Source organism: Microcebus murinus, chromosome 4 (assembly GCF_040939455.1).
Source record: "Microcebus murinus isolate Inina chromosome 4, M.murinus_Inina_mat1.0, whole genome shotgun sequence".
Lineage (NCBI taxonomy): Eukaryota > Metazoa > Chordata > Mammalia > Primates > Cheirogaleidae > Microcebus > Microcebus murinus.
In genome coordinates, this window is record NC_134107.1 from 2,577,242 (window position 1) to 2,600,692 (window position 23,451).

Here is a 23,451-nt window from a genome sequence, read left to right on the forward strand (position 1 = left end):
AGGGTCAAGCGGGCCTGTGCCAGGACGGGAGGGGTGCCCACCTCCCACCGCTCCGACCTCAGGCACTGTTGAAATATACTTTTTATTGCATTTCTGCCGTTTTACAAAAATATGACAAAATAAATTAAAAACAAATAAATAATCGCCTATTCTGTGTGTGTGTGTGTTTTCTGTCGTGTTTGTGGGTTTCCTTTCGGCTCCCCCCCGGACTGGTGGAAAGGAAAACGGCAGATGGGGGGGTGCCGGCCAATACTGGGGGCCGTCGGAGGGCAAAGCGCATCTTGCATTTCCGGCCTGCCAGCGCCACCGCGGCGCAGGGCTGATATTGCATATGAGAAGAGAAGGCTGGGTGGGCGGGCGGGCGGGCTAATGCCAGCCGCCGGGCCAGCACACGGCCTGGGGGCTGGGGCTGGGTGCCGGGGCCTCGGGGGCTTCCGAGGTGGCCGGCGGTGGCGGGGGCAGGAGGCTGTAGAAGCTGGTGTCCCCTGGCAGGGGCTGGAGGGCAGGCGGGGGCCCGACCAGGGCACAGGGCGGGCACTCGGCGGCTGGGGCCTGGCGGAGGGCGGCCCCCTCGCCCCCGCAGCCCCAGGGCCCGTCCCACTGCCAGCAGCCGGCAGGCGGCGTCGGCGGCCGGGGCAGCGGCATTGGCGGCGGCGGCGGCGGTAGTGGCGGCGGCGTGGGGCTCCAGCAGCGGCGGGCGCGGAGGGCAGGGGCGCCCACGGGGGCCAGCGCTGTCCCTGCGGAGGCGAGAGGGGCCGTTCCGGGGAGATGCCGCCCCCGCCGGGCCCCACCGGGCTGGCGACCCTGCCCACACTCCCTCCTGAGCTTCCAGGCACGTGAAGGGCCTTATTGCTTCTGATCAGAGACGGGGTGGGCGTCTCCGGGGGCCAAGCCCTGCCTCTGGGCACCGGCCTGCCCTCTGCCGGGGGAGAGGACATTTGAGGAAGTCCCTCTGGCTTCTGACCTATCTCCCTGCACTGCTGCCGCCTCTCGGGCTCCCCGGGGCGGGGGCGGGGCCAGTGAGGCCCGGGCCTCCGCTCAGCACACATGTGGGTGCAGCCTGTGGCTGAGCGCCCAGAGCTCCCTGGGTGTGCAGTCCCAGCACCCCGTCTCCAAGGAGGGCCTCCCCGAACAGCTAGGCGGCGGGGCGGGGGGTTTGCATAGAGGCCTGGGGGGGTCCAAGTCCCCCCAGAGTGAGCTGGGTGTGGGGGCCTGTGGGGGCAGGCCAGGTGGTGACGGGGCCTCCCTCATCTCTCCTGGCACTGGAGCGTGGTGGGGTGCCCCGGGAGGGGCACTGGGACAGGGGGCTTTGGTGTCAGGCGCGGGGCTCCCTGCTGTCCCTGGGCCCTGGACATGGAGTAGGCTTTGACTGAGAGGATCCAGCTACTACATGGACCCAGGTCCTCTCCGGTGCCAGGGACCAGGCCTCCCCTGTCGCCTCCAGCCCTCTGCCTGTGCCTGGACACCCACCCCTACCCCTAGAGCCGGCCCGGCGTCCCCACCCCCGAGTTAAAGCTTGTGACCTGAGCCTTCCTCTTCGGGCCGGGGGGCTTCCGGCTCCTCAGCCGCGGCCTCGTCCGCCGGCCCACTCCTCTGGGCCCGGCTGCCGCCACCGCTGGGGGTCGCGTCCGGCCGGGCCTGCCCGCCCGCCCCGTTGGACCCGGCCTCAGCCCGGGCCCCGCCAAAGGGGAAGAGCTTGCCGGCGTGGAAGGCCTTGGGTGGCGAGTGGCTGCGCTCCGAGTCCCGCCGCGTCTCGGGAGACTTGAGGAACTTGAAGCTGAGGAAGGCTGGCAGCCGGGTGTCGCTGCCCGTGGGCGACTGCGCGGGAGGCGGCCGGGGCCCGGTGCCTGAGCCCGCAGCCGCCGCCGCCAGCGAGGACGCGGCCCCCGAGGACAGGAACTTGCCCTGGAGCGGGATGATCTGCTTCAGCTTCATGACGTTGTTGGGCGCCAGCAGGGACCCGGGGCGCTTGGGCCTGTCGGGCGCGTGGCCGCCCGCCCCGCAGCCCTTGGCCTTGGCGGGGGCCTTCTCGGAGGCGGCGGGGTCCAGCCCGGAGCCCTCCGCCCTGGCCTCCTCCCGGCCGCTGTTGTCCCGTTCCCGCCGGGCGTGGTGCTCGGCGTGGCGCTGGCGCTCCTCCGCCTCCCGCCGCCGCCGCTGCTGCTGCTGGTAGCGGTGCTGGGCCTGGCGCTCGTGTCTCTGCGGGCGGGGCGGGCGTCACCGGCTGGCAGGAGGGGCCTCAGCCGCCACCAGCCAGGCCAGCCTGTCCGCACCAGCGGGGGGATCCGAACACTTATTGGATGCCCACTGCATCCCTGGGCCCTTGATGGGGCTCTCTCAGGAAGGGTGAAGAGATCCCAACACTTATTGGGCGCCAACTGAATCCCCGGACCCACTCTGGGGCTCTCTGGGGAAGTGGGGAGGAAGAAATCCAAACACTTATTGGATGCTAACTGCATCCCTGGGCCCACGATGGGGCTCTCTCAGGAAGGGTGAAGAGATCCCAACACTTATTGGGCGCCAACTGAATCCCCGGACCCACTCTGGGGCTCTCTGGGGAAGTGGGGAGAGAGACTGAAATGCTGATTGGCACCAGTGGAATCCCTGGACTCACACTGGGGCTCTCAGAGGAAGGGGGGAAGAGATCCAGACACTTATTAGGCACCAAATGAATCCCTGGACCCATGCCAGTGCTTTCTGGGAACTGAGAAAAAAACAAGTATTCACTGGCCACCAACTCTGTCCCCGGCTGACCGTGTTCCAGACAGAGCTGTGACCAGAGCCCGCTACAGTCTGCGTGGTACGGCCTGGTAGCCAATAGCCAAGCGAGACTTTGTCAATGTGAATTTAAATTCATTACGATTCCTGGCCAGGTGGTGCGGTGGCTCACGCCTGTGATCCCAGCACTGTGGGAGGCCGAGGCGGGAGGACCACTTGAGCTCAGGAGTTCGCAACCAGCCTGAGCAAGAGCGAGACCCCGTCTCTACTAAAAACAGAAAAACTAGCCGGGCGTGGCGGCGCGTGCCTGTGGTCCCAGCTACTCAGGAGGCTGAGGTGGGAGGATCGCTTGATGCCAGGACTTTGAGGTTTCTGTGAGCTATAATGACACCACTACACTCTACCCAGGGTGACAGAGTAAGACTCTGTCTCAAAAAAAAAAAAAAAAAATCATTAAGATTCAATAAAACATAGTTTCTCAGTGGCACCAGCCCCAGTTACGACGTGCTCGCTCGCTGCCTGTAGCTAGGGCTACACCGACAGTGCCCATAACCGAGCGCTGCCACCAGCCAGGAAGCTGAGAGCTCCTTGGCCCATTCTGCCGTTTTCTGAAGAATGCGGAAGACACTGGCCTTCTAGAAGGATCCGTCATGTCCCCAGCCCCCAGTGGGGATGCTGTCAGGGGAGCTGGCAGATGACAGACTGTTCTTGAGGGCCAGCCTGGTCCTGGATGCCACTGGGACACCGGGAGCGACCAGGCCATCGCGAGCCCTGACGGTCACACCTGCGTCTGTGCGCGGGCCCTCACGCCAAGGGCTGGTGGCTCGGACCTGAGAGCTGAGACCTGTCACTAGCGAAGCCCCCCCCAGCGAAGGAGTGAGGCGAGCCTGGCCCCAGCCCACGTACCTTGAAGGCCTCGCGGCGCTGGTATTCCAGCTTGGCCATCTCCTCGGCCACCCAGCCCGGGATGTCGGGGATGGCCACGTGGATGAGGTACTTGAGGAGCAGAGCGAAGTGCTGAGGGGACGGCAGAGAGGCGGCTGCAGGCTCTGGGATTGCGCTCCCCGAACCCGGCCCCTGGGCCCCTGCCCCCGGGCCCCGCCCCTGGGACCCCGCCCCTCGGGACCCCGCCCCGGGCCCCGCCCCCAGGACCCGCCCCTCGGGACCCCGCCCCCGGGCCCCGCCCCTCGGGACCCCGCCCCCGGGCCCCGCCCCTCGGGACCCCGCCCCTGGGACCCGCCCCTTGGGACCCCGCCCCCGAACCCCGCCCCTGGGACCCCGCCCCCGGGACCCGCCCCTTGGGACCCCGCCCCCGGGACCCCGCCCCCAGCCACACCTCGAGCACCACCACGGACACGATGGCCGCCTCCGGGCTCAGCCAGGGGAACAGGCGCTGCAGCTGCCCACACTGGCCGATCAGGTAGCAGTTGACCACGATCGCCAGGACGCCCATGGCCTCCATCACCTTCTGCGGGGCGGCAGGGGGAGCTCAGGCAGGATTCGGCCGCCCTCCCCCGGCCCTCCCCGCTGCACCCTGGCTCCCTCCTGGCCGAGGCCCAGAGACCTCGGCCTCCCTCCCACCTGCCACTGGCCGATGCTCTCCACGCGCTGGCCGAAGGGCCGCTGCAGCCCCGTGCACAGCTTGAAGGCGTCGCTGCGGATCTCGATGAGGTTGTTGACCAGGGCGCACAGCGCGGCCAGGGGGAAGGCGGACGAGAAGAGCACGACGTAGCCGAACTGCACGAACATCTCCTGGTAGTCCTGGAACGTGTCCTGCAGGCAGGCAAGCGTGAGACCTGCACGCCTCCCGCCTCGGACCGCCTTCCACCCAGCCTGGCTCCCTCCGACAATCTCGTGGGGACCCAGGGTGGCTCCCCATCCTCAGCCAGTCCAGAGGCCTCCATCCGGCTGGGCCTCCCCCTCTTGCAGCCCCCCAACCCGCTAAGGCCCGTTGTCAGCCCCTCCCACCACGTGCACCCTCGGACCGCGCGTGTCGCCCCTCACCCCCTCCTACCACGTGCACCCTCGGACCGCGCGCGTCGCCCCTCACCCCCTCCCACCATGTGCACCCTCAGACCGTGTGCGCCGCCCCTCACCCCCTCCCACCGCGTGCACCCTCAGACCGAGTGCGTCGCCCCTCACCCCCTCCCACCACGTGCACCCTCGGACCGCGTGCGCCGCCCCTCACCCCCTCCACCACCTGCACCCTCGGACCGCGTGCGCCGCGCCTCACCCCCTCCTTGGACCGCGTGCGCCGCCCCTCGTCACCTCCCACCACCTGCACCCTCGGGCCACCTGCGCCGCCCCTCACCCCCTCCCACCATGTGCACCCTCGGACCGCGTGCGCCGCCCCTCACCCCCTCCACCACCTGCACCCTCGGACCGCGTGCGCCGCGCCTCACCCCCTCCCACCATGTGCACCCTCGGACCGCGTGCGCCGCCCCTCACCCCCTCCCACCATGTGCACCCTCGGACCGCGTGCGCCGCCCCTCACCCCCTCCCACCACCTGCACCCTCGGACCGCGTGCGCCGCCCCTCGTCACCTCATACTTCTTCATGCAGCTCTCCAGCTCGGCCTGGGTGAGCTGGGGCGAGTGCTCCTCCTCAGGAGGGTCGATCCAAGACGACCGGTTCTGCCGCCTCTGCCTCCGGGTGGAGTCGCCGCTGGAGCTGGGCTCCGAGTCCGGGCCACCGTCGGGTCCCTGGTCTCGGCCCTCGCCTCCCGCCCGGCGGAGCAGGATGGCTGGGGGCTCCCGCTCAGGGCTGCTGGGGGCCCCCTCCGCCTCGTCGTCTTCCTCGGCCAGCGTGAACACACCGGGCTCCAGCCCCTTCTCCACCATGGTGGGGCTCCCCTCCTCCAAGAGGGCCTCCGGGCTCGGGCCCGGCCGGCGCGGCCCAGCACCGCGCGCGGCGAAGCTGACCTTCTTCAGCCGGAGCCCGCAGTCCAGGAGGCCGCCTTCCTCGCCCTCTTCTTCCTCCTCCTCCTCCTCTTCCTCATCGTCTTCTTCTTCCTCCTCCTCCTCTTCCTCCTCCTTGCGCCCCCGAGGCCCGTCCCCCGCCTCCCCACCTTCCCCTGCCGGCCGCCTCTCCACCGTGGCCGCCGCCTCCTCTTCCTCCTCGGGCGCCCCGCAGCCCCCGCTGAGACACCTGCGGCCTCCCGCAGCGCCGCTGCCACCGCCCTCCTCAGCCTGCGGCTCTAGGCGGCGGGGCGCGGGGCGCCGCGGGCTCAGCAGGCCGAGCAGGGCGCGGGCCAGCTCCCAGACGGCGCGCGCGCCCAGCTCGCCGCGGCTCAGCCGCCGGTACAGGTGCGGCTGCAGGACCTCTCGCACGTTCTGGAGGAACTGGCGGGTGATCAGCAGCGTGGCCAGCATCTGGGGGCGGGAGGGGCGGAGAGAGGAGCATGGGGGGCAGGCGGGGCTCTGGGCACCGGCATGGGGCACCGTCGGGGAGCCCTGCGCCCAGACTCGCACGCTCGACCCCATTCGTAACCTGCGGACACGCCCGGACACCAGCGCTCAGCCGCCGTTCACAGCTGCCCGCACCGCAGCCTGGCACGCCCCAGCGCCCCAGCCGCCCCCGGGTGGGCGAGGCGGGGCCCCCAGCCGCCTGCGCCCAGTTGCCCGGTTGGCGGAGCCGGATCCCCTCCGCGCATGCGCCTCAGCTCGGCTTCCCCAGCCCCGCATAGCCAGGCCGCCCGCCCCGCCAGGCCCCGGCGGCTCGCCCCTGCCCTGCCCGTACTTTGGCCCGGGCCGCGAGAAGGAGGCCCCGGAGGGAGAGGAGGAGCAGGCGGAACCGCAGGGCCGCGAGCGGGACCAGCACCGCCCGCAGCTGCCGCTCGAGGCTCTGGGACAGGGACAGCACGAGCAGGAGCTGTGGAGGGACCGACGGACAGGTGGGGGGACAGGCAGAGAGGACGCACGGATGACGACAGAGAGGAGAGAAGGATGGAGGGAGGAGAGGGGCTGGAGAGCCCTTGGACCCCTTGAGCCAGCTCGGCCCGCGGGCCGCCGTGGGCGCAGGGACCTCACCTCTTTCAGGCGCTCCATGTCCTTGAGGTAGAAGCCGATGTAGAAGAGGCTCAGGTAGGAGTTGACAAACTGGAACTGAAGGAAACAGGCAGGCGGCCTTCACCCTGCCGCCCCCACTCCCCGGGAGCCCTCCCTGCGCCCCCACAGACCCACGCCCCGGGAGCCCTCCCTGCGCCCCGCTCAGACCCACTCCCCGGGAGCCCTCCCTGCGCCCCGCTCAGACCCACTCTCCGGGAGCCCTCCCTGCGCCCCGCACAGACCCACAGCCCCGGGAGCCCTCCCTGCGCCCCGCACAGACCCACTCTCCGGGAGCCCTCCCTGCGCCCCGCACAGACCCACTCCCCGGGAGCCCTCCCTGCGCCCCACTCAGACCCACTCCCCGGGAGCCCTCCCTGCGCCCCGCACAGACCCACGGCCCCAGAAGCCCTCCCTGCGCCCCGCACAGACCCACGGCCCCGGGAGCCCTCCCTGCGCCCCGCACAGACCCACGGCCCCGGGAGCCCTCCCTGCGCCCCGCACAGACCCACGGCCCCGGGAGCCCTCCCTGCGCCCCGCTCAGACCCACGCCCCGGGAGCCCTCCCTGCGCCCCGCTCAGACCCACGCCCCGGGAGCCCTCCCTGCGCCCCGCACAGACCCACGCCCCGGGAGCCCTCCCTGCGCCCCGCTCAGACCCACGCCCCGGGAGCCCTCCCTGCGCCCCGCACAGACCCACTCCCCGGGAGCCCTCCCTGCGCCCCGCACAGACCCACTCCCCGGGAGCCCTCCCTGCGCCCCGCTCAGACCCACGGCCCCGGGAGCCCTCCCTGCGCCCCGCACAGACCCACTCCCCGGGAGCCCTCCCTGCGCCCCGCTCAGACCCATGGCCCCGGGAGCCCTTCCTGCGCCCCGCACAGACCCACGGCCCTTGCGGTCGCGCCTGCCCGCTGGCGGCCACTCACCAGGACGACCTTGATGATGAGGTGTTTCTCATAGGCGCTCTCCAGCCGGTAGTTCTCTGGGGGCCGAGGGGGACAGTGAGGGGCGGCCCTGACCCCCGAGGCAGCGGGGATCCCGAAGGGTGGTGGGGACCGAGGAATCCCTCCCCCAGGCGGGGAGCGGGCCCCCTGGCAGGGCGTACCCATGTCGTTGAGCCAGACAGCGAGCTTCTTGTAGCCCTCGGCGCTCGCGCTGACGAGCAGGGCCAGCACCACCTTGGGCAGGAAGCGGGCCAGGCGGGGCAGCCCCTTGACGCTGAGCACCAGCTCCTGCGAAGCAGCGGGGCGCGGGTTCGCGGCTCACCCTGCTGGCTGGCGGGGCTCAGCTCGAGGCGGAGCTGGGCCGGCAGTCGCCAGGTCGGGTCAAGGCAGGGCCGGGGTGTGTGTGGGGGGCGCGTCGGGGGTCACCTGCAGCTGGAAGCAGCCGAGCATGAGCAGGAAGACGCAGGCCAGGCTCGCCAGGCACAGCGGGAAGCTGACGAGCAGCTGGAAGAGCAGCCGCTTCCAGGGCGGGTAGTAGAACTCCTCGGCTCGCGTCACGGGGCTGATGCGTCGCACGCCCTGATGGCGGGCAGGGGCCGGGCCCAGCGTGAGACCAGAGGGGCCACCTCTGCCCCACACATGCTTCCTGAGCCTAAGAACCCAGTGTCCTGCCGCGCCTTGGCTCTCTCCCTGCACCCACCCTGGCCGCGCTTCCAAGTCCCTCGGTTGCAGCGCGCGCCGCCCCAGGCAGAGCGCGCCGCCCCAGGCAGAGCGCACCCTCTTTGCGCACGCCAACCACAGCGCCACGGCTCCTGCGGCGTCCGCCCGCGCACCCTCTCTCCTTTACCCCATTTCCCCCCGACCCTGAACTCAACCCCGACCGACTGACCCTGAACTGGGGGCGTGGCTCCTCCACGGCTTCCCCGGGGGAGTCCAGAGTCCCCCACTTGTAGGCTAGCTCGGCACCCCGCCGCTTCCATTCCTCTAAGAACAGCGTCGACCAGATCACATTGAAGAGAGCGAAGACCACGCAGGACACGTCCCGGCTTGTCTGTGGGTGGTGGCGGACGGCTGAGCTGTTCGGCCAGGCCAGCCCAGGGAAGCGGGGGAGGGGTGCCTTTGGGTCCCCTAGTCCCTGCCCGGGCCGCCCCCACCTGGTACCTGATCGGCCTCCGTGAACGTGTACAGGACGGAGCCAAAGACAGCTGGGTACACCATCGCGGACGTGTAGAAGCCCAGCCAGGCGAAGTACATGGCGATCTTCACACCAAAGTAGTCGCAGATGTCATCTGCCGGGGAACAGAGGTGTGTCCCCGTCACCCCCTGTCTGCCTGCCGGGACACCCCTCCCATCCCCCACCCCAGGCCGCACCTAGAGGCTGGTTTTCACACACGGCCTGCACCCATGACTTCATGAGGCGGTTCAGGATGCGCTGCTCGTGGACCGGGAACACCTGCTGGATGATCCCGCGGGCCACCAGCTCGGGGACTGTAGGGGGACGAGCACAGGTGACCCCGGCTCCTCCACCCCGAGCCCAGCCCGACCAGCCCCCCACTGTCTGAAACCCAAGTCACGGCTCTTTGCCTGCTCTTAAGCGCACAGAGGCTCTTCCCAGGAGAGGAGTCCCGCCAGGACGGAACATCCGATCCTCCTCCAGAATTTGGGAGGTTTAGGGGCAGGCGGGGAAGGAATCGGTGGGGCGGGGCCCGAATGAGAAACTGTGCTTTTAAATAAAGCTGTTTGGCCTCAGTTTGTGGCCCCAAACGTCTGAGGAGTGGCACAAAGTTGGCATCAGAAGGTGAACTTGCAGCGGCTCGGTGTTCTGGAGGGGAAACCGAGGCCCAGGGCTTCGTGATTCAGTACGTGGGGCGCTGTCCATGGTCCCTGCCGCTGCCGCATCCCAGACCCAGAGAAGAGCCACGCCCTTATGGTGCTAAGGCCACGCCCCCTTCCGCCCATTGGTTGCCCAAACTCTTTGTCAACCCTTGACTGGTTGGCCATAGGCCCCACCCTCCCGCTCCGATAGGTTGTCCCCTAACGGCCCCGCCCAGCCTTCTGCCTGTGATTGGAGCGCCCGCCCCGCCTTGCTCACTGATTGGCTGGTCCTCCAGGAAGCGCACGTTGTGGAGCGCCTCGCCCTGCTTGGCACGCAGGTTCTGCAGCCAGAAGCGGATGATGCTCTGACGTTCCTGGGGGGGGTGACAGGGCGTGAGCGAGGGGCGCCCGCCCGCGCCGCCTGCCGCGTGTGCGCGGGCCACGGGCGCCAGGCTCACCTGGGAGGTGAAGAAGCGCAGCTCGCTCTCCACGTTCTCGTAGATGAAGTCCTCTTCGCAGGAGAAGCCGCGGGTGCCGCCGCCGAACTCGGCCTTGACGGCCTTGCGCAGGCCCAGCTCGTCGGCCCCTCGGAGCAGGCTGCGGGGGGCGTGCGGGAGGCGGGCTCAGGGGCAGGCCCTGGCCGGCCGCCACCCCCCAGCTGAGCTTGGTGGCCCCTCTGCTGAGCTTGGTGGCCCCTCCAGCTGAGCTTGGTGGCCCCTCCAGCTGAGCTTGGTGGCCCCTCCAGCTGAGCTTGGTGGCCCCTCCGCTGAGCTTGGTGGCCCCTCCAGCTGAGCTTGGTGGCCCCTCCGCTGAGCTTGGTGGCCCCTCCAGCTGAGCTTGGTGGCCCCTCCGCTGAGCTTGGTGGCCCCCCCCAGCTGAGCTTGGTGGCCCCTCTGCTGAGCTTGGTGGCCCCCCCCAGCTGAGCTTGGTGGCCCCTCCAGCTGAGCTTGGTGGCCCCTCCAGCTGAGCTTGGTGGCCCCTCCAGCTGAGTTTGGTGGCCCCTCCGCTGAGCTTGGTGGCCCCTCCAGCTGAGCTTGGTGGCCCCCCCAGCTGAGCTTGGTGGCCCCTCCGCTGAGCTTGGTGGCCCCCCCCAGCTGAGCTTGGTGGCCCCTCTGCTGAGCTTGGTGGCCCCCCCCAGCTGAGCTTGGTGGCCCCTCCGCTGAGCTTGGTGGCCCCTCTGCTGAGCTTGGTGGCCCCCCCCAGCTGAGCTTGGTGGCCCCTCCAGCTGAGCTTGGTGGCCCCTCCAGCTGAGCTTGGTGGCCCCTCCGCTGAGCTTGGTGGCCCCTCCAGCTGAGCTTGGTGGCCCCTCCGCTGAGCTTGGTGGCCCCTCCAGCTGAGCTTGGTGGCCCCTCCAGCTGAGCTTGGTGGCCCCTCCGCTGAGCTTGGTGGCCCCTCCGCTGAGCTTGGTGGCCCCTCTGCTGAGCTTGGTGGCCCCCCCCAGCTGAGCTTGGTGGCCCCTCCAGCTGAGCTTGGTGGCCCCTCCGCTGAGCTTGGTGGCCCCTCCGGCGGCCTCCTCCTCCTCCTCCTTGCGCGCGCAGGGCGGCACCGGGAAGGGCGGGGGACAGGGTGGCGGGCCCCGCGACAGGCGGGACACCCGGGACACTCGCCTCTCGTACGTGGCGGTGACGAAGAAGGCGTAGGCCCGCGTGTGGCGGTGGTGGCGGACTTGCACGATGAGCTCGGGGATGCCCACGCGGATGTGGTTCAGCAGCCAGAGCAGCGTGTGGTCATCGGTCGTGTCTGCCAAGGGGCACAGGGACCGATGGCTCCGGCCGCACGGGAGGCCCCCTTGCATGCCCCCGCCCTGGGAAGCCGAGCTCGGGAGAGCCGCGTCTGGGCACCGGGCGCGCGTACCTGGGAATGTCACCAGCACGTCGCAGTTCTCTGTAGGCACCGTCTTCATCCACGCCTTGTGGGACACCAGGTAGCGACCGGCCTGCAGGAGCCGCTTCCCGAAAAGCTTATCTGGGGGGGCGGCGTGGCAGGCCCGGGTCAGGCCGCTCTGGGGCCAGACCCCAGCCTCCAGCTTTGGTTCCTCCAGCCCCGGCCAGTTCCTCAGCATTCTGCCTGGCACTCAAGGCCCTGAGAACCCCGGCCTTGGCTCATTTTCCTCCCTCCGCATGTCCTTGCACCGGCCAAGCCTCCCTCCAGGAAGGCCGCCCTCCCCCCAGGTCCTCTCTTACAAATCTTACTCATTCTGGAGGCCCAGCTCCGCCTCCAAAACCACAATCGATAGGGCGCTCGCTCGCTGGCAGCCCCGGGCACTTCACCACGCTATGACAGCGCGTCCCTACAGCAGCGCAGCCCCACGAACTGGGTGCGGTTCTTACCCCCATTGCACGGGTGAGGAAACTGAGGCCCAGAGCGTTCAAACCACGCGCCCAAGGTCACAGGCGAGCTGGGATTTGAACCCGGGACCGTGCGAGTCTATCCTCCGCGGGGAGGCTCTCAAGCGCATCGTCCCTGCCCTGCCGCGGTCCCACAGCCTCGGGGTGGCGGGGCGCAGCCCCAGGCTGGGGCTCCCGGAGGGGCGTGTCCGCGTCCCCGAGCCGGGACCCCCGCCCGCCACGCTGTCCCAACCCCGCTCGGGCCGCAGCCGCAGTGCCGGGAGGCGCCGGCCCCTCCGCGGGACGCCAAGCCAGGGGCATTTGGCCCCAGCCCTCCTCCCCGTGGCGCGACGCGGGCTCCCGGGCACCTGCACCCCGCCTGGTCCAGCCGCCGCACACGTACCCAGAACTCCGGACGCCGGGGCCGCGGGCTCGCCCTCCGGCGGGGGCCTCTTGCCGCGCTCGCCCTCCAGGGACGCGGCCCCGGAGCCGGAGGCGGCCTCGGACATGGCGAGGGCAGGTCGGGTCAGGGGCTGCGAGCGGCCCGGGCGCCGGGGGGCCGCGGGCTCATGGGGCCGGCGCCGCGGCGGAGCGCGCGGGAGGAGGAGACAAAGGCCGCGCCCGCCCGCCCGCCCGCGCGCGCGGGCCGCCGTCCTCGAGCGCTGCTTCTCGTCCCCGCCCGAGCCGAGCCTCGATTCCGCTCCCCACCCGGGCGCGCGTCACTCTCCCGGTTCTCTCCTCGGCCCGCCCGCCTCGCTCTCGGGTTCTGGTCTCCGCCCGCGTTGTTTTTCTGGGTCTCGTTCCCGCCCGCCCGCCTCGCTCTCTGGTGCTCGTCCCCGCCCGCACCGGGTGGCGCATTCTCCGCGACTCGTCCCCGCCCGCGCCGCGTTCTAGTCCCCGCCCCTTAACCTCAGTTTCCCCATCTGTACAACCGGGACTCCGGAGGCGCGGTTGGGAATGTGAGTCGTGCGTGGTTTGCCGACGGCAGGACGTGGGAGGGGGGCGCGCCTGGTCCAAGGAGATTCCAGGTGGCGGTAACCTCAGCGCCACCGCAGGACTGCAAACTGCAAATAATTGCAGCGGGCGCCACTCAGCGGCCTGGACACTTGCCATGCCCTCTTCGCCCACTGCACCCCTACTCCCTGCAGGAGGGAGCCCCCTTAGAAAAGATCCCACATATCTGGAGGCTTTGTTGGAAGAAAAAAAGAAACAAACAACCAAAAAAAAAAAAAAAAGAAGAAGAAAGAAAAGAAAAGATCCGAGAGAGTTGCCAAGTTTAGCAAATAAAAACAGTCCACCCAGGTAAATGCAAATTTCAGGCCAACGCATACATGTTCAGCATGTCCAGAGTGTGACTTGGGGCCGGGCGCGGTGGCTCACGCCTGTCATCCCAGCATTCTAGGAGGCCGAGGCGGGGGTCGGGGGTGGGGGGCGGGGTGGGGATTGCTCGAGGTCAGGAGTTCGAGACCAGCCTGAGCAAGAGCGAGACCCCGTCTCTACTATAAATAGAAAGAAATTAATTGGCCAACCAAAAATATATAGAAAAAAATGAGCCGGGCATGGTGGCGCATGCCTGTAGTCCCAGCTACTCGGGAGGCTGAGGCAGGAGGATCGCTTGAGCCCAGGAGTTTGAGGTTGCTGTGAGCGAGGCTGACGCCACGGCACTCACTCTAGCCTGGGCGACAGAGTGAGACTCTGTCTCAAATAAATAAATAAATAAATAAAAGAATGGTGCCAACCAGATACTGTATAGGATGACAAAAGCTAGTTGAGGTCCTCAAGGTTTTGGGGTTGCCGGCCGGGCGCAGTGGCTCACGCCTGTCATCCCAGCACTCTGGGAGGCTGAGGCGGGAGGATTGCTCAAGGTCAGGAGTTCGAAACCAGCCTGAGCAAGAGCGAGACCCCGTCTCTACTATGAATAGAAAGAAATTAATTGGCCAACTAATATATATAGAAAAAAAAAATGAGCCGGGCGTGGTGGCGCATGCCTGTAGTCCCAGCTACTCGGGAGGCTGAGGCAGGAGGATCGCCTGAGCCCAGGAGTCTGAGGTTGCTGTGAGCGAGGCTGACGCCACGGCACTCACTCTAGCCTGGGCAACAGAGTGAGACTCTGTCTCAAAAAAAAAACACAAAAACCAAAAAAACCTGTGACTTGGGGCACAGTGCCCCTAAAAATGTCAGGCCTGGTTCTCGATGCCCGGCACACAGTTGGCGCTTGGTGCATACGTGTTACCGATGGAACAGGCAGACACGGAGAGTGTCACCCTTCGCTGCTATTATTGCACAGCTGAGAAAAGCCGAGCAGGGCGGGCGCGGGGCGCTGGAGCTCCAGCCCGTGGGACAGACGCGAGCGCGCCGCCCGCCCGCCCGCCCGCTGCGCTGCGCCCGCGAACCGCAGAGCCGGCCGCGCGAGGGAGCCCCGGGGACCCGCCCAGCCGGCGCCCTGCCCCGCGGCTCGCGCGGCCCGGGGCCCACCTGCGGGGGATCCCCGAGGCTGCCCGTTCTGGCTTCCGGGGAGCCGGAGCCCGACCGGACACTTGGCCCTGCAGGTGCAGACCTGGGCCAGGGGGAGAGTCAGGGAAGCCCGGATGGGACACGGGGGAGCTGCGCTGGGGGTGGTTCCCGGAGGGCTTCCTGGAGGAGGAGGGCATCTTGGAGCTAGGCCTTGAGGATGCGTTTGCCCAGTGGCGGAGGGCATCCGAGGGCCGAGGGGTCGGCGGGAGGGAGAGCTGGGGAGGAAACAGCATCTGCAGCGTTTTTCCAGGAAAAGCTAGTAGGAATCTTCCCAGGGCGTGGGCTCCCCGGAACTCATCCCTCCCGGCCACTGAGCTGCCCTGAGCTTCCGGTCTCAAGCCGGGCGCAGAGAGGTGCAGCCCCTCCGTTCCCGGACGCGAAAACCGAGCGCACGCGGGCCGAAGGCGACGGCGCGGACGGCTGGGAAACACCCGGCTCGTCGCCGTGACCGGCGCTCGGTGCCAAGCTCCGTCCCCTCAGCTCACTTCCCTTGTCCCGGATCCCCGCCGCTCTAGGACCCTAAATCGTCGGTCTACTGTTTCCCGGGGAACCGCATTTCGCTACACCCACCCCGGTGGAGCCCCCGCCCGCTTTCCCTTGCGCCAGCCAATGGAAACGAAGGTCCTCAGCCGGTGGGCGGGACGTCTCCCCAGGCGCCCAATGGCAGTCGGGAGCCGCTGAGCCCTTAGCCAGTCACGCCGCGGAGTGGGCGGGGCCTCCTGCCCGGACTTGAAGCCACGCCGGCAGGTCGGGCAGGCGTGAGGCCGGCTGTAAGTCCATGTGGCGGGACTTGTGGACCACGGCTGCCCGGGCGGCACGCGGGCCTCGCAGGTGGGGACGACCGGGGAAGGGGTGTGGCAGCGTGGGGGTGCAGCCTGCACCCCAGATCCGCTCCCTGGGTTAGAGGGGGCCCGAGTCCATGCCCGTTCGCGCTCTTCCGCGCCTGCGTCTGCCCGCGCGCCCCCCGAGCCCGGGTCTCGCCTGGGCCGCCTTCCGGCCGCAGAGCCCCCCGGGCCGGTCACCCTGCGGCCTCGGCTCCTCCGGGCCGCGCGTCCCCCGGCCGCGGGGCTCCGGCCCGGGACGACCCCTGACCTTTGACCCCTCGGTCGACCCGCCGCTCCGGGGGGCGGAGCGCTCCCGGCGCGCCGACTCGCCCTCTTGCGCTCCAGGCTGTGCCTGCGCCGGGGCTCCGGCGCTCCGGCCCCCAGCCCCGGGGCCACCGTCTTCGCGCTGAGCTCGGGCCAAGGCCGCTGCGGCGTCGCGGTGATCCGGGCCAGCGGCCCTGCCAGCGGCGACGCGCTCCGCATCCTCACGGCGCCCCGGGCCCTGCCCGCCGCCCGCACGGCCAGCCTGCGCCTGCTCAGCGACCCCCGCTCCGGGGAGCCTCTGGACCGCGCGCTGGTGCTCTGGTTCCCAGGTGAGCGCGTCCCGGGCCCCGAGCCTCCCGGGGCTCTCACGACCCGGTTTCCCCCGCTGCGGGGGTCTGCCCACGCTGCGCCCTCCTCCTCCTCCTCCTGACTCCCGGCTTGCCGGCCACGTCAGGTCCCCGGAGTTTCACGGGTGAGGACTGCGTGGAGTTCCACGTGCACGGAGGCCCCGCCGTGGTGAGCGGCGTCCTGCAGGCCCTGGGTGAGTTGCAGCCGTGGGTTCGAGGCCCGGCTCTGCCGGTGGTCCTGGCTGGGGACGGGGGGGGCTCAGGACCCCGCGGCCTTCCCGCAGGCAGCGTGCCAGGGCTGCGGCCCGCAGAGGCAGGAGAGTTCACCAGGCGCGCGTTCGCCCACGGGAAGCTGAACCTGACCGAGGTGGAGGGGCTGGCCGACCTGATCCACGCGGAAACCGAGGCGCAGCGGCGGCAGGCCCTGAGGCAGCTGGACGGGGAGCTGGGCCAGCTCTGCCGCAGCTGGGCCGGGACCCTCACCAAGGCATGTGCCCCGTTGGCCCATTCCCTGCCTCAGAGACCCCACCTGTCCGCCCCCTGCATGAGAGCCCTCCACCTGCGCGTTCTCTACAAGAAAGCAACCTGCCCACGAGCTGCCAGTCTGGCCCCTTAGGTCATGCTGTGCGCGCGCGGGGAAATCGGAGGGGAGACAGTGGGTTCCCAGGTGGGTTCCCAGGCGCCCGGACCACCATTTGCCTCCCCTCCCCCAGGCTCTGGCCCACGTGGAGGCCTACATCGATTTCGGTGAGGATGACAACCTGGAGGAGGGTGTCCTGGAGCAAGGTGAGTCTGCCTCGAGGTGAGGGACAGGGACACCTGGCATCTGAGCTCCCCAAGGTCCCGCTCACTCCGTCTCCTCTGCCTGCCTTCCCTCACCTGCAGCGGACCTGGAAGTTCGGGAGCTAGAGGTGGCGCTGGGTGCGCATCTGCGAGATGCCAGGCGTGGGCAGAGGCTGCGCTCGGGGGCGCACGTGGTGGTCACTGGACCCCCCAACGCGGGCAAGAGCAGCCTGGTGAACCTGCTCAGTGCGTGGCAGGCGGTGAGGGGCGGGGCCTGGCGGTGAGGGGCGGGGCCAGGAGCTGAGAAACTCATTTGTTCAGAGCCGGGGAGGGGCCAGAGTGGACCGAAGCTCTGTCCAGACCCTGGGTAGAGCCTGGGGGAGCAGCTCCTGTGCCTCTACTCCGTCCCCTTTCTGACCCCCTCCAAGGCCGGAAGCCTGTGTCCATCGTGTCCCCGGAGCCTGGGACCACTCGAGATGTGCTGGAGACCGCCGTGGACCTGGCCGGCTTCCCTGTGCTGCTGAGCGACACGGCGGGCTTGCGCGAGGGCGCGGGGCCCGTGGAGCAGGAAGGCGTGCGGCGGGCCCGGGAGAGGTGGGCACACGGGGGTGGGCACATGGGGGTAGGGAGGGGAGTGGGGTGGGGAGGGGGTGGAGCTGGGGGGCAGGCTGGGGTGGGGCTGGGAATGGGCAGAGGGGGATGGGGTTGGGGGACAGGTGGGGCGGGGTTGGGGGACAGGTGGGGGTGGGGTTGGGGGCAGGTGGGGGTGGGGTTGGGGGGCAGACTGGGGTGGGGCTGGGAGGGGTTCGCAGCACCCTCCCTCTGCCTTTTCTCCCTGTTGCATTTATTTTTCATCCTTCCTGAGTCAGAAGGTCACTAAGCTCCTTCGAGTGGGGACCTCAGCGCTTTGGTTCTCATTAAGCCCCGCCCCTGCCGCCCCCTGCGTGTTTGCCCCGCCCCCCGCTGAGGGCTCGGCGTGCCCGAGCCTGCACCTGCTCCACTTGGCGCCGCCCCTCCGTGGGCTCTTTCTGCTCCCCCAGGCTGGAGCAGGCGGATATCATCGTGGCCATGCTGGACGCCTCTGACCTGGCCTCTCCCTCCAGCCGCGACTTCCTGGACACAGTCGTAGCCACCGTGGGCGCGCGCAGCCCCAGGGAGGGCGGCCAGCGCCTTGTGCTGGTGCTGAACAAGTCGGACCTGCTGCCCGCCGAGGGCCCCCGCCCCGGCCCCGGCCTGCCCCCCAGCCTGCTGCTGTCGTGCCTGACGGGAGACGGGCTGCCCGGCCTCCTGGAGGCCCTGCGGAAGGAGCTGGCTGCAGTGTGAGTCCCCCGCACCCGCCCCAGCTTGCCCTGACCCAAGTTCCAGCGGAGGCTGAGCCACTGGCCTTGTCGGGCTCGCACTGGCCCTCGACTTTAGTCTCTATATCTATGAAGTGGGTACAACCACTTCCCCTTCCAACAGTGGTTGCAAAAGGTTGAGCCAGGCCGGGCGCGGTGGCTCACGCCTGCAATCCCCAGCACTTTAGGAGGCTGAGGCGGGAGCATTGCTTGAGGCCAGGCGTTGAAGACCAGCCTGGGCAACGTCATGAGTCCCCGTGTCTACAGATAATTTGAAAATTAGCTGAGCGTGATGGCGCATGCCTGCAGTCCCAGCTACTCAGGAGGCTGAGGCAGGAGGATCGCTTGAGCCCAGGAGTTGAGGCTGCAGTTAGCTGTGATGACGCCACTGCAGTCTAGCTAAGGCAACAGGATGAGACTCTATCTCAAATAAATAAATAAAAGAGGTTGCTGGCTCCCACCTGTAATCCCAGCTCTCTGGGAGGCTGAGGCAGGCGGATCGCTCGAGGTCAGGAGTTCGAAACCAGCCTGAGCAAGAGCGAGACCCCGTCGCTACTATAAATAGAAAGAAATTAATTGGCCAACTAATATATATAGAAAAAATCAGCCGGTCGTGGTGGCTCTCGCCTGTAATCCTAACACTCTGGGAGGCCGAGGTGGGTGGTTCGCTCAAGGCTAATTATATACATATAATTAGCCGGGCACAGTGGCGCATGCCTGTAGTCCCAGCTACTCGGGAGGCTGAGGCAGGAGGATCGCTTGAGCCCAGGAGTCTGAGGTTGCTGTGAGCGAGGCTGACGCCAGGGCACTCACTCTAGCCTGGGCAACAGAGTGAGACTCCAAAAAACAAAAAAGGGAGTTGACAGAGACCGTGTTTCTTATCTGTTCCAGGTGTGGGGACCCGTCCACAGGCTCACCTCTCCTGACTCGAGAGAGGCACCGGCATCACCTCAAAGCCTGCCTGGATGCCCTCGGCCACTACAAGCAGTCTAAAGACCTGGCCCTGGCGGCCGAGGCCCTGCGTGTGGCCCGGGGCCACCTGACCTGCCTCACAGGTGGAGGGGGGACCGAGGAGGTCCTGGACATCATCTTCCGGGACTTCTGCGTGGGCAAGTGAGGGGGCTTCCTCGGGGGGTGTAGGAGCAGCTCGGCCCGGATGGGGTTCCCGGTCACTCAAGGAAGAACCTGATTCCAAAATGGTGACGCAGGCCAGGTGCGGTGGCTCACGCCTGTAATCCCAGCACTTTGGGGAGGCTGAGGTGGGAGGATGGTTTCAGGCCAGGAGTTCAAGACCAGGCTGGGCAACATAGCAAGACCCCATCTCTACAGAAAATAGAAAAATGGGCATGGTGGTGCCTGCCTATACTTCCTAACTACTCGGGAGGCTGAGGCAGGAGGATCACTTGAGTCTGGGAGTTGGAGGCTGCAGTGAGCTGTGGTCGTGGCACTGCACTCTAGCCTGGGTGACAGAACAAGACCCTGTCTCAAAACAAAGACAAAACAGAGAAGCAGAGCAACTGCCTTCAGGGGTCGTGAGCTCCCTGCAGGGGACTTGATAGAGATTCAGGCCCTGGAGTGGGGCTGCATGGAGGTCACTCCGGGCACCAGATGCCAGGAGACCTGAGTGGGACGGAGATAGGAAGATCTCAGGGGTTTTTGCATCCTTGTTTTTAATTTATTTTGCAAATACCAAAGGGATGTATAAGACTCAGGTGATTCGGAATTGTTTTAATGTGGAAATCTCCCTTATCCCCTCTCCTGGGGTCATGGTTTATGTGTCTTTCCAGAACTTTCTCAGCACATTTACATCCTTGTGGGTGCACCTATCAAATATATGTTTGTCTTGTATCATGTATATAAATTGTGTTATTGGCCTAAAAGTTGTCGTTTCTTTTTCCTTTTTTAGTATTAGTCTTGATATTTTGTCTCTTTTTAAAATTTTATCTTTTCTCTCTTATTTTTTAAGAAATGGGGTCTTGCTATGTTGCCCAGGCTGGTCTCGAACTCCTGGGCTTAAGCAGTCCTCATGCCTCAGCCTCCTGAGTTGCTGGGACTGTAGGCACGCACTACCATGCCTGGCTAATTTTTCTTGTTTCTTTGTAGAGACGGGACCTTGCTCTGTTGCCCAGGCTGGAGTGCAGTGGTGTGATCACAGCTCACTGCAGCCTCCAACTCCTGGGCTCAAGTCCTCCTGCCTCAGCCTCCCAAGTAGCTGGGACTAGGCATGCACTGCTGGCCCTGGTAACATTTTGCGTCCTGTGTCTTAAAAGTGACTTGCAGGCCGGGCGCGGTGGCTCACACCTGTCATCCCAGCACTCTGGGAGGCCTCGGCGGGTGGATTGCTTGAGGTCAGGAGTTCGAAACCAGCCTGAGCAAGAGCGAGACCTCATCTCTACTATAAATACAAAGAAATTAATTGGCAAACTAAAAATATATATACAAAAAAAAAAAAAAATTAGCCGGGCATGGTGGCGCATGCCTGTAGTCCCAGCTACTCGGGAGGCTGAGGCAGGAGGATCGCTTGAGCCCAAGAGTTGGAGGTTGTGAGCGAGGCTGACAGCATGGCACTCACTCTAGCCCGGGCAACAGAGTGAGACTCTGTCTCAAAAAAAAAAAAAAAAGTGACTTGCAAAATCCACAGGCCGTACTCCCTGCACAAGCTCAATCTTCATTCATTCACTCAGTGACCGTTTACCAAACCCTTGCGAAGAGCGGGCATCGCACACGTGACTGTTGCCTCTTCGCAGGAGCTTACGCTGCCGTGGGCGCTTTGTTCCAGTGCTACAGATGAGGAAACTGAGGCTCAGAACAGCAGTCACTTGCCGGAGGGGCCCCAGCTTCGGGGTTTGAACACGAGTCTGTCTGAACCCAAATTTGAGTTTGCCGAGGGCCCCTTGTGCATGTTGCTGGGGACACCAGGGGGGACCGCGGCCACGGTCCCTGCCCTTGTTAGCGAAGACACAGAGATCATTACAGTGAGGTCTGATGGCTGCCGTGTGAGTTTAGGAGGAGGAGTCCCGGGGGGTGGGCCGCCTGGTGGAGGTGACGTTTGTGCTGAGATGTGAGTGGTGAGAAGGGGGGAGCCAGATGGAGGAGGCTGGGGAGAGTGTCCGAGAGGGAGGACAGCGCACGTGCAAAGGCCCTGGGGTGGGAGCGTCGTGGCGCGTTCGCAGGGCAGTGGGGTGGCCTTTGTGGCTGGAGGAGAGAAGGAGGAGGAGGAGGCGATGAAGGGACAGCGGGAACCAATTGCAAGGCAGGCAGGTGTCCAAGACAATCCTGCAGCCTGACATGGCGGTGGCCGGCCAGCAGGGGGCACTGTGCCCCAGCGCAGGTGGCTCCTGGCGCCCCGCAGAGCCCGGGTGTTCTCCCCTTGCAGGGCGGACCCAGGCCTCGGCGCCCCACCTGGCGCGTGTCCGTGCCTCTCGCCCCTGGGCGGAGGCAGAAACCGAGCCCTCAGCACCGTCAGGATCTTTCCAAGACTCTGGAAAGAAGATCTCCGCCCCCAGTGGTTGGATTTTCACGCCGTCCGGTTTCACGGGGGGCACCAGGGCCGACAAAAGGGCACGGACTGGGTCGGAAGGGGGCCCCAGAATTTCCTGGCCACCCCACCAACGGGGACCCCGGGCTCCTGCTGGTTCACAGGCTTTGGGGTGCGTGTGTCCGTTCGGGGAGAGAGTCACGCCAGGAGCTGGGGGCACGGGCACCATGGCTTGCAGGGCGCAGCTTGCAGAGAAACCAAGGGTGCGCGGAGGAGAGCCGTGCTGTGGGCCCAGCAGGGGCCGGGCAGGGAGGCTCCCGGGAGGGGCAGGCAGGGCCCGGGCCCTGCGGGGCACAGGGACGCTCTTCAGGCCAGACGCCCGGGGCCCTGGCGCACAGCTGGGCTCGGGTCCTTGGCCACCGTCCCTTTTTTCCAAGAAGGGTGAGGCGGTTTGTGGGAAGCCGCCATGCGTGGGGGTTATTTATAGAGGTGGCAGGAAATCCCCAGCGAGTCACCGGCGCACCAGGCGGGGGGACCTCAGGGTCAGGGAGGGGCCCGGTCGGCCAGTCTGCAACCCCCCAACCCCGGGGACCCGCTCGTCCCGGAGAGCCAGAGCTCCAGCCGGGGTCAGGCCTGGAAAGAGGGAGGGGCAAGGCAGGGGGTCCCACAGGAGGACCCCGGGCTACATCTGTCCCATCCAGGAAGGCTGCCTGGAGGAAGGGACCTCTGGAGTTGGGCCCCGAAGGAGGAAGAGTTTGTCAGGCAAGAAAAAGATGTTGTAGGCCGGGCGCGGTGGCTCGCGCCTGTAATCCTAGCTCTCTGAGAGGCCGAGGCGGGAGGATTGCTCGAGGTCAGGAGTTCAAAACCAGCCTGAGCAAGAGCGAGACCCCGTCTCTACTACAAATACAAAGAAATTAATTGGCCAACTAATATATATATAAAAAATTAGCCGGGCGTGGTGGCGCATGCCTGTAGTCCCAGCTACTCGGGAGGCTGAGGCAGGAGGATCGCTTGAGCCCAGGAGTCTGAGGTTGCTGTGAGCGAGGCTGACGCCACAGCACTCACTCTAGCCTGGGCAACAAAGCGAGACTCTGTCTCAAAAAAAAAGAAAAAAAGATAAAGACGTTCTAGTCTGAAGGCACAGCACACATGAAGGCTTGGTGAGCCTTTTGTCGGAGAATGACACGTCCAGGACAGCTGGAGGCAAGAGCTTGCACTGTGACTGTGTGCGGTTTTTTTTTTGGGGGGGGAGCTAGACTTTGTTCTAAGGGCAATGGGGAGCCACGGAGGGTGTGTGAGCGGGAGAGGGGCTCATGACACCCATTTCTTGGATGGGGCAAACAGAGTCTAGGATTGACTGAGCCAAGCTTCAAACCCAGGGATGGTTGGTTCTAGAACCCCAAGTCAGGGCTCGTGTGGCTGCCGGGGGGACCGGCCGGCATGAGGACTCCGGGCCGCCCAGACAGTAGGCCCAGGGTCAGGGACGCCCCCGCTTCCTTGGGGCCTCTGGCCCAGCCCGTCTGGGCAGTCTGGCGGGGCTGACCCCCCTGGCCCGGCCCGGCGGGGCCCCAGCCGAGTGTTTCCTGCAGCGGCCGGCTCTCACCCGCGCTTCCGCATCCCGGAAATATCGCTCCTTTGTCCCGCCAGACAAGCCTTCCCTAAGCGTGGCGCTGCCAGCCCTGGCTCCTCGTGACTCATCCCTGCCTGCCCGGCGTCCCCGGGGACGGGCTGGGAAGGCATCAAGGGGGTGCGGGCGGCACAAGCTGAGATTCTAGAAAACAATTTTTAGGCAGCCTTTCCCGCCACGGCCATTTGCTTAACGCCCTGGAGTTTTGACTTTTCAGGGGCAACGTCCTGGGAATGGGGTTGCTGAGCCAAAGGGTTTGGGCATATTTAATTTTTTTTTTTTTTTTTTTTGAGACAGAGTCTCACTGTGTCGCCCAGGCTAGAGCGAGTGCCGTGGCGTCAGCCTCGCTCACAGCAACCTCAGACTCCTGGGCTCAAGCGATCCTCCTGCCTCAGCCTCCCGAGTAGCTGGGACTACAGGCATGCGCCACCATGC

At 66.7% G+C, this 23,451-nt stretch overlaps 2 protein-coding genes across 2 annotated transcripts; one reads left to right on the forward strand and one right to left on the reverse strand.

Annotated features, from left to right (window-relative positions):
* Positions 1-63: 63 nt before the first annotated feature.
* ANO8 (anoctamin 8) lies at positions 64-12,604 on the reverse strand. Its single transcript, XM_076001514.1, has 18 exons — positions 12,246-12,604; positions 11,370-11,480; positions 11,123-11,255; positions 9,974-10,112; positions 9,793-9,889; positions 9,072-9,188; positions 8,862-8,989; positions 8,590-8,751; positions 8,127-8,279; positions 7,862-7,988; positions 7,683-7,738; positions 6,744-6,818; positions 5,259-6,086; positions 4,297-4,488; positions 4,052-4,183; positions 3,622-3,732; positions 1,524-2,196; positions 64-737 (listed from the first exon to the last, which is right to left on the reverse strand). The coding sequence occupies exons 1-18, from the start codon at positions 12,349-12,351 to the stop codon at positions 367-369; spliced, it is 3,711 nt and encodes a 1,236-aa protein (XP_075857629.1). The 5' UTR covers positions 12,352-12,604; the 3' UTR covers positions 64-366.
* Positions 12,605-14,862: 2,258 nt separating this feature from the next.
* On the forward strand, positions 14,863-19,791 carry GTPBP3 (GTP binding protein 3, mitochondrial). Its single transcript, XM_076001515.1, has 9 exons — positions 14,863-15,187; positions 15,526-15,773; positions 15,899-15,985; positions 16,076-16,278; positions 16,505-16,577; positions 16,677-16,820; positions 17,003-17,168; positions 17,615-17,893; positions 18,803-19,791. The coding sequence occupies exons 1-9, from the start codon at positions 15,135-15,137 to the stop codon at positions 19,026-19,028; spliced, it is 1,479 nt and encodes a 492-aa protein (XP_075857630.1). The 5' UTR covers positions 14,863-15,134; the 3' UTR covers positions 19,029-19,791.
* Positions 19,792-23,451: the final 3,660 nt, after the last annotated feature.

What these genes read in the sequence shown, in the direction of transcription:
- ANO8 (XM_076001514.1), bottom strand. Translation starts at nt 12,351, where the DNA reads ATGTCCGAGGCCGCCTCCGGCTCCGGGGCCGCGTCCCTGGAGGGCGAG. An exon ending in CGTGCTGGTGACATTCCCAG is followed by an intron (nt 11,256 to 11,369) that starts GTACGCGCGCCC and finishes GCCCCTTGGCAG; the next exon opens with ACACGACCGATGACCACACG. An exon ending in TGTCCGTGGTGGTGCTCGAG is followed by an intron (nt 3,733 to 4,051) that starts GTGTGGCTGGGG and finishes CCGTCCCCTCAG; the next exon opens with CACTTCGCTCTGCTCCTCAA.
- GTPBP3 (XM_076001515.1), top strand. Translation starts at nt 15,135, where the DNA reads ATGTGGCGGGACTTGTGGACCACGGCTGCCCGGGCGGCACGCGGGCCT. An exon ending in CGGCGTCCTGCAGGCCCTGG is followed by an intron (nt 15,986 to 16,075) that starts GTGAGTTGCAGC and finishes GCCTTCCCGCAG; the next exon opens with GCAGCGTGCCAGGGCTGCGG. An exon ending in CGGAAGGAGCTGGCTGCAGT is followed by an intron (nt 17,894 to 18,802) that starts GTGAGTCCCCCG and finishes TATCTGTTCCAG; the next exon opens with GTGTGGGGACCCGTCCACAG.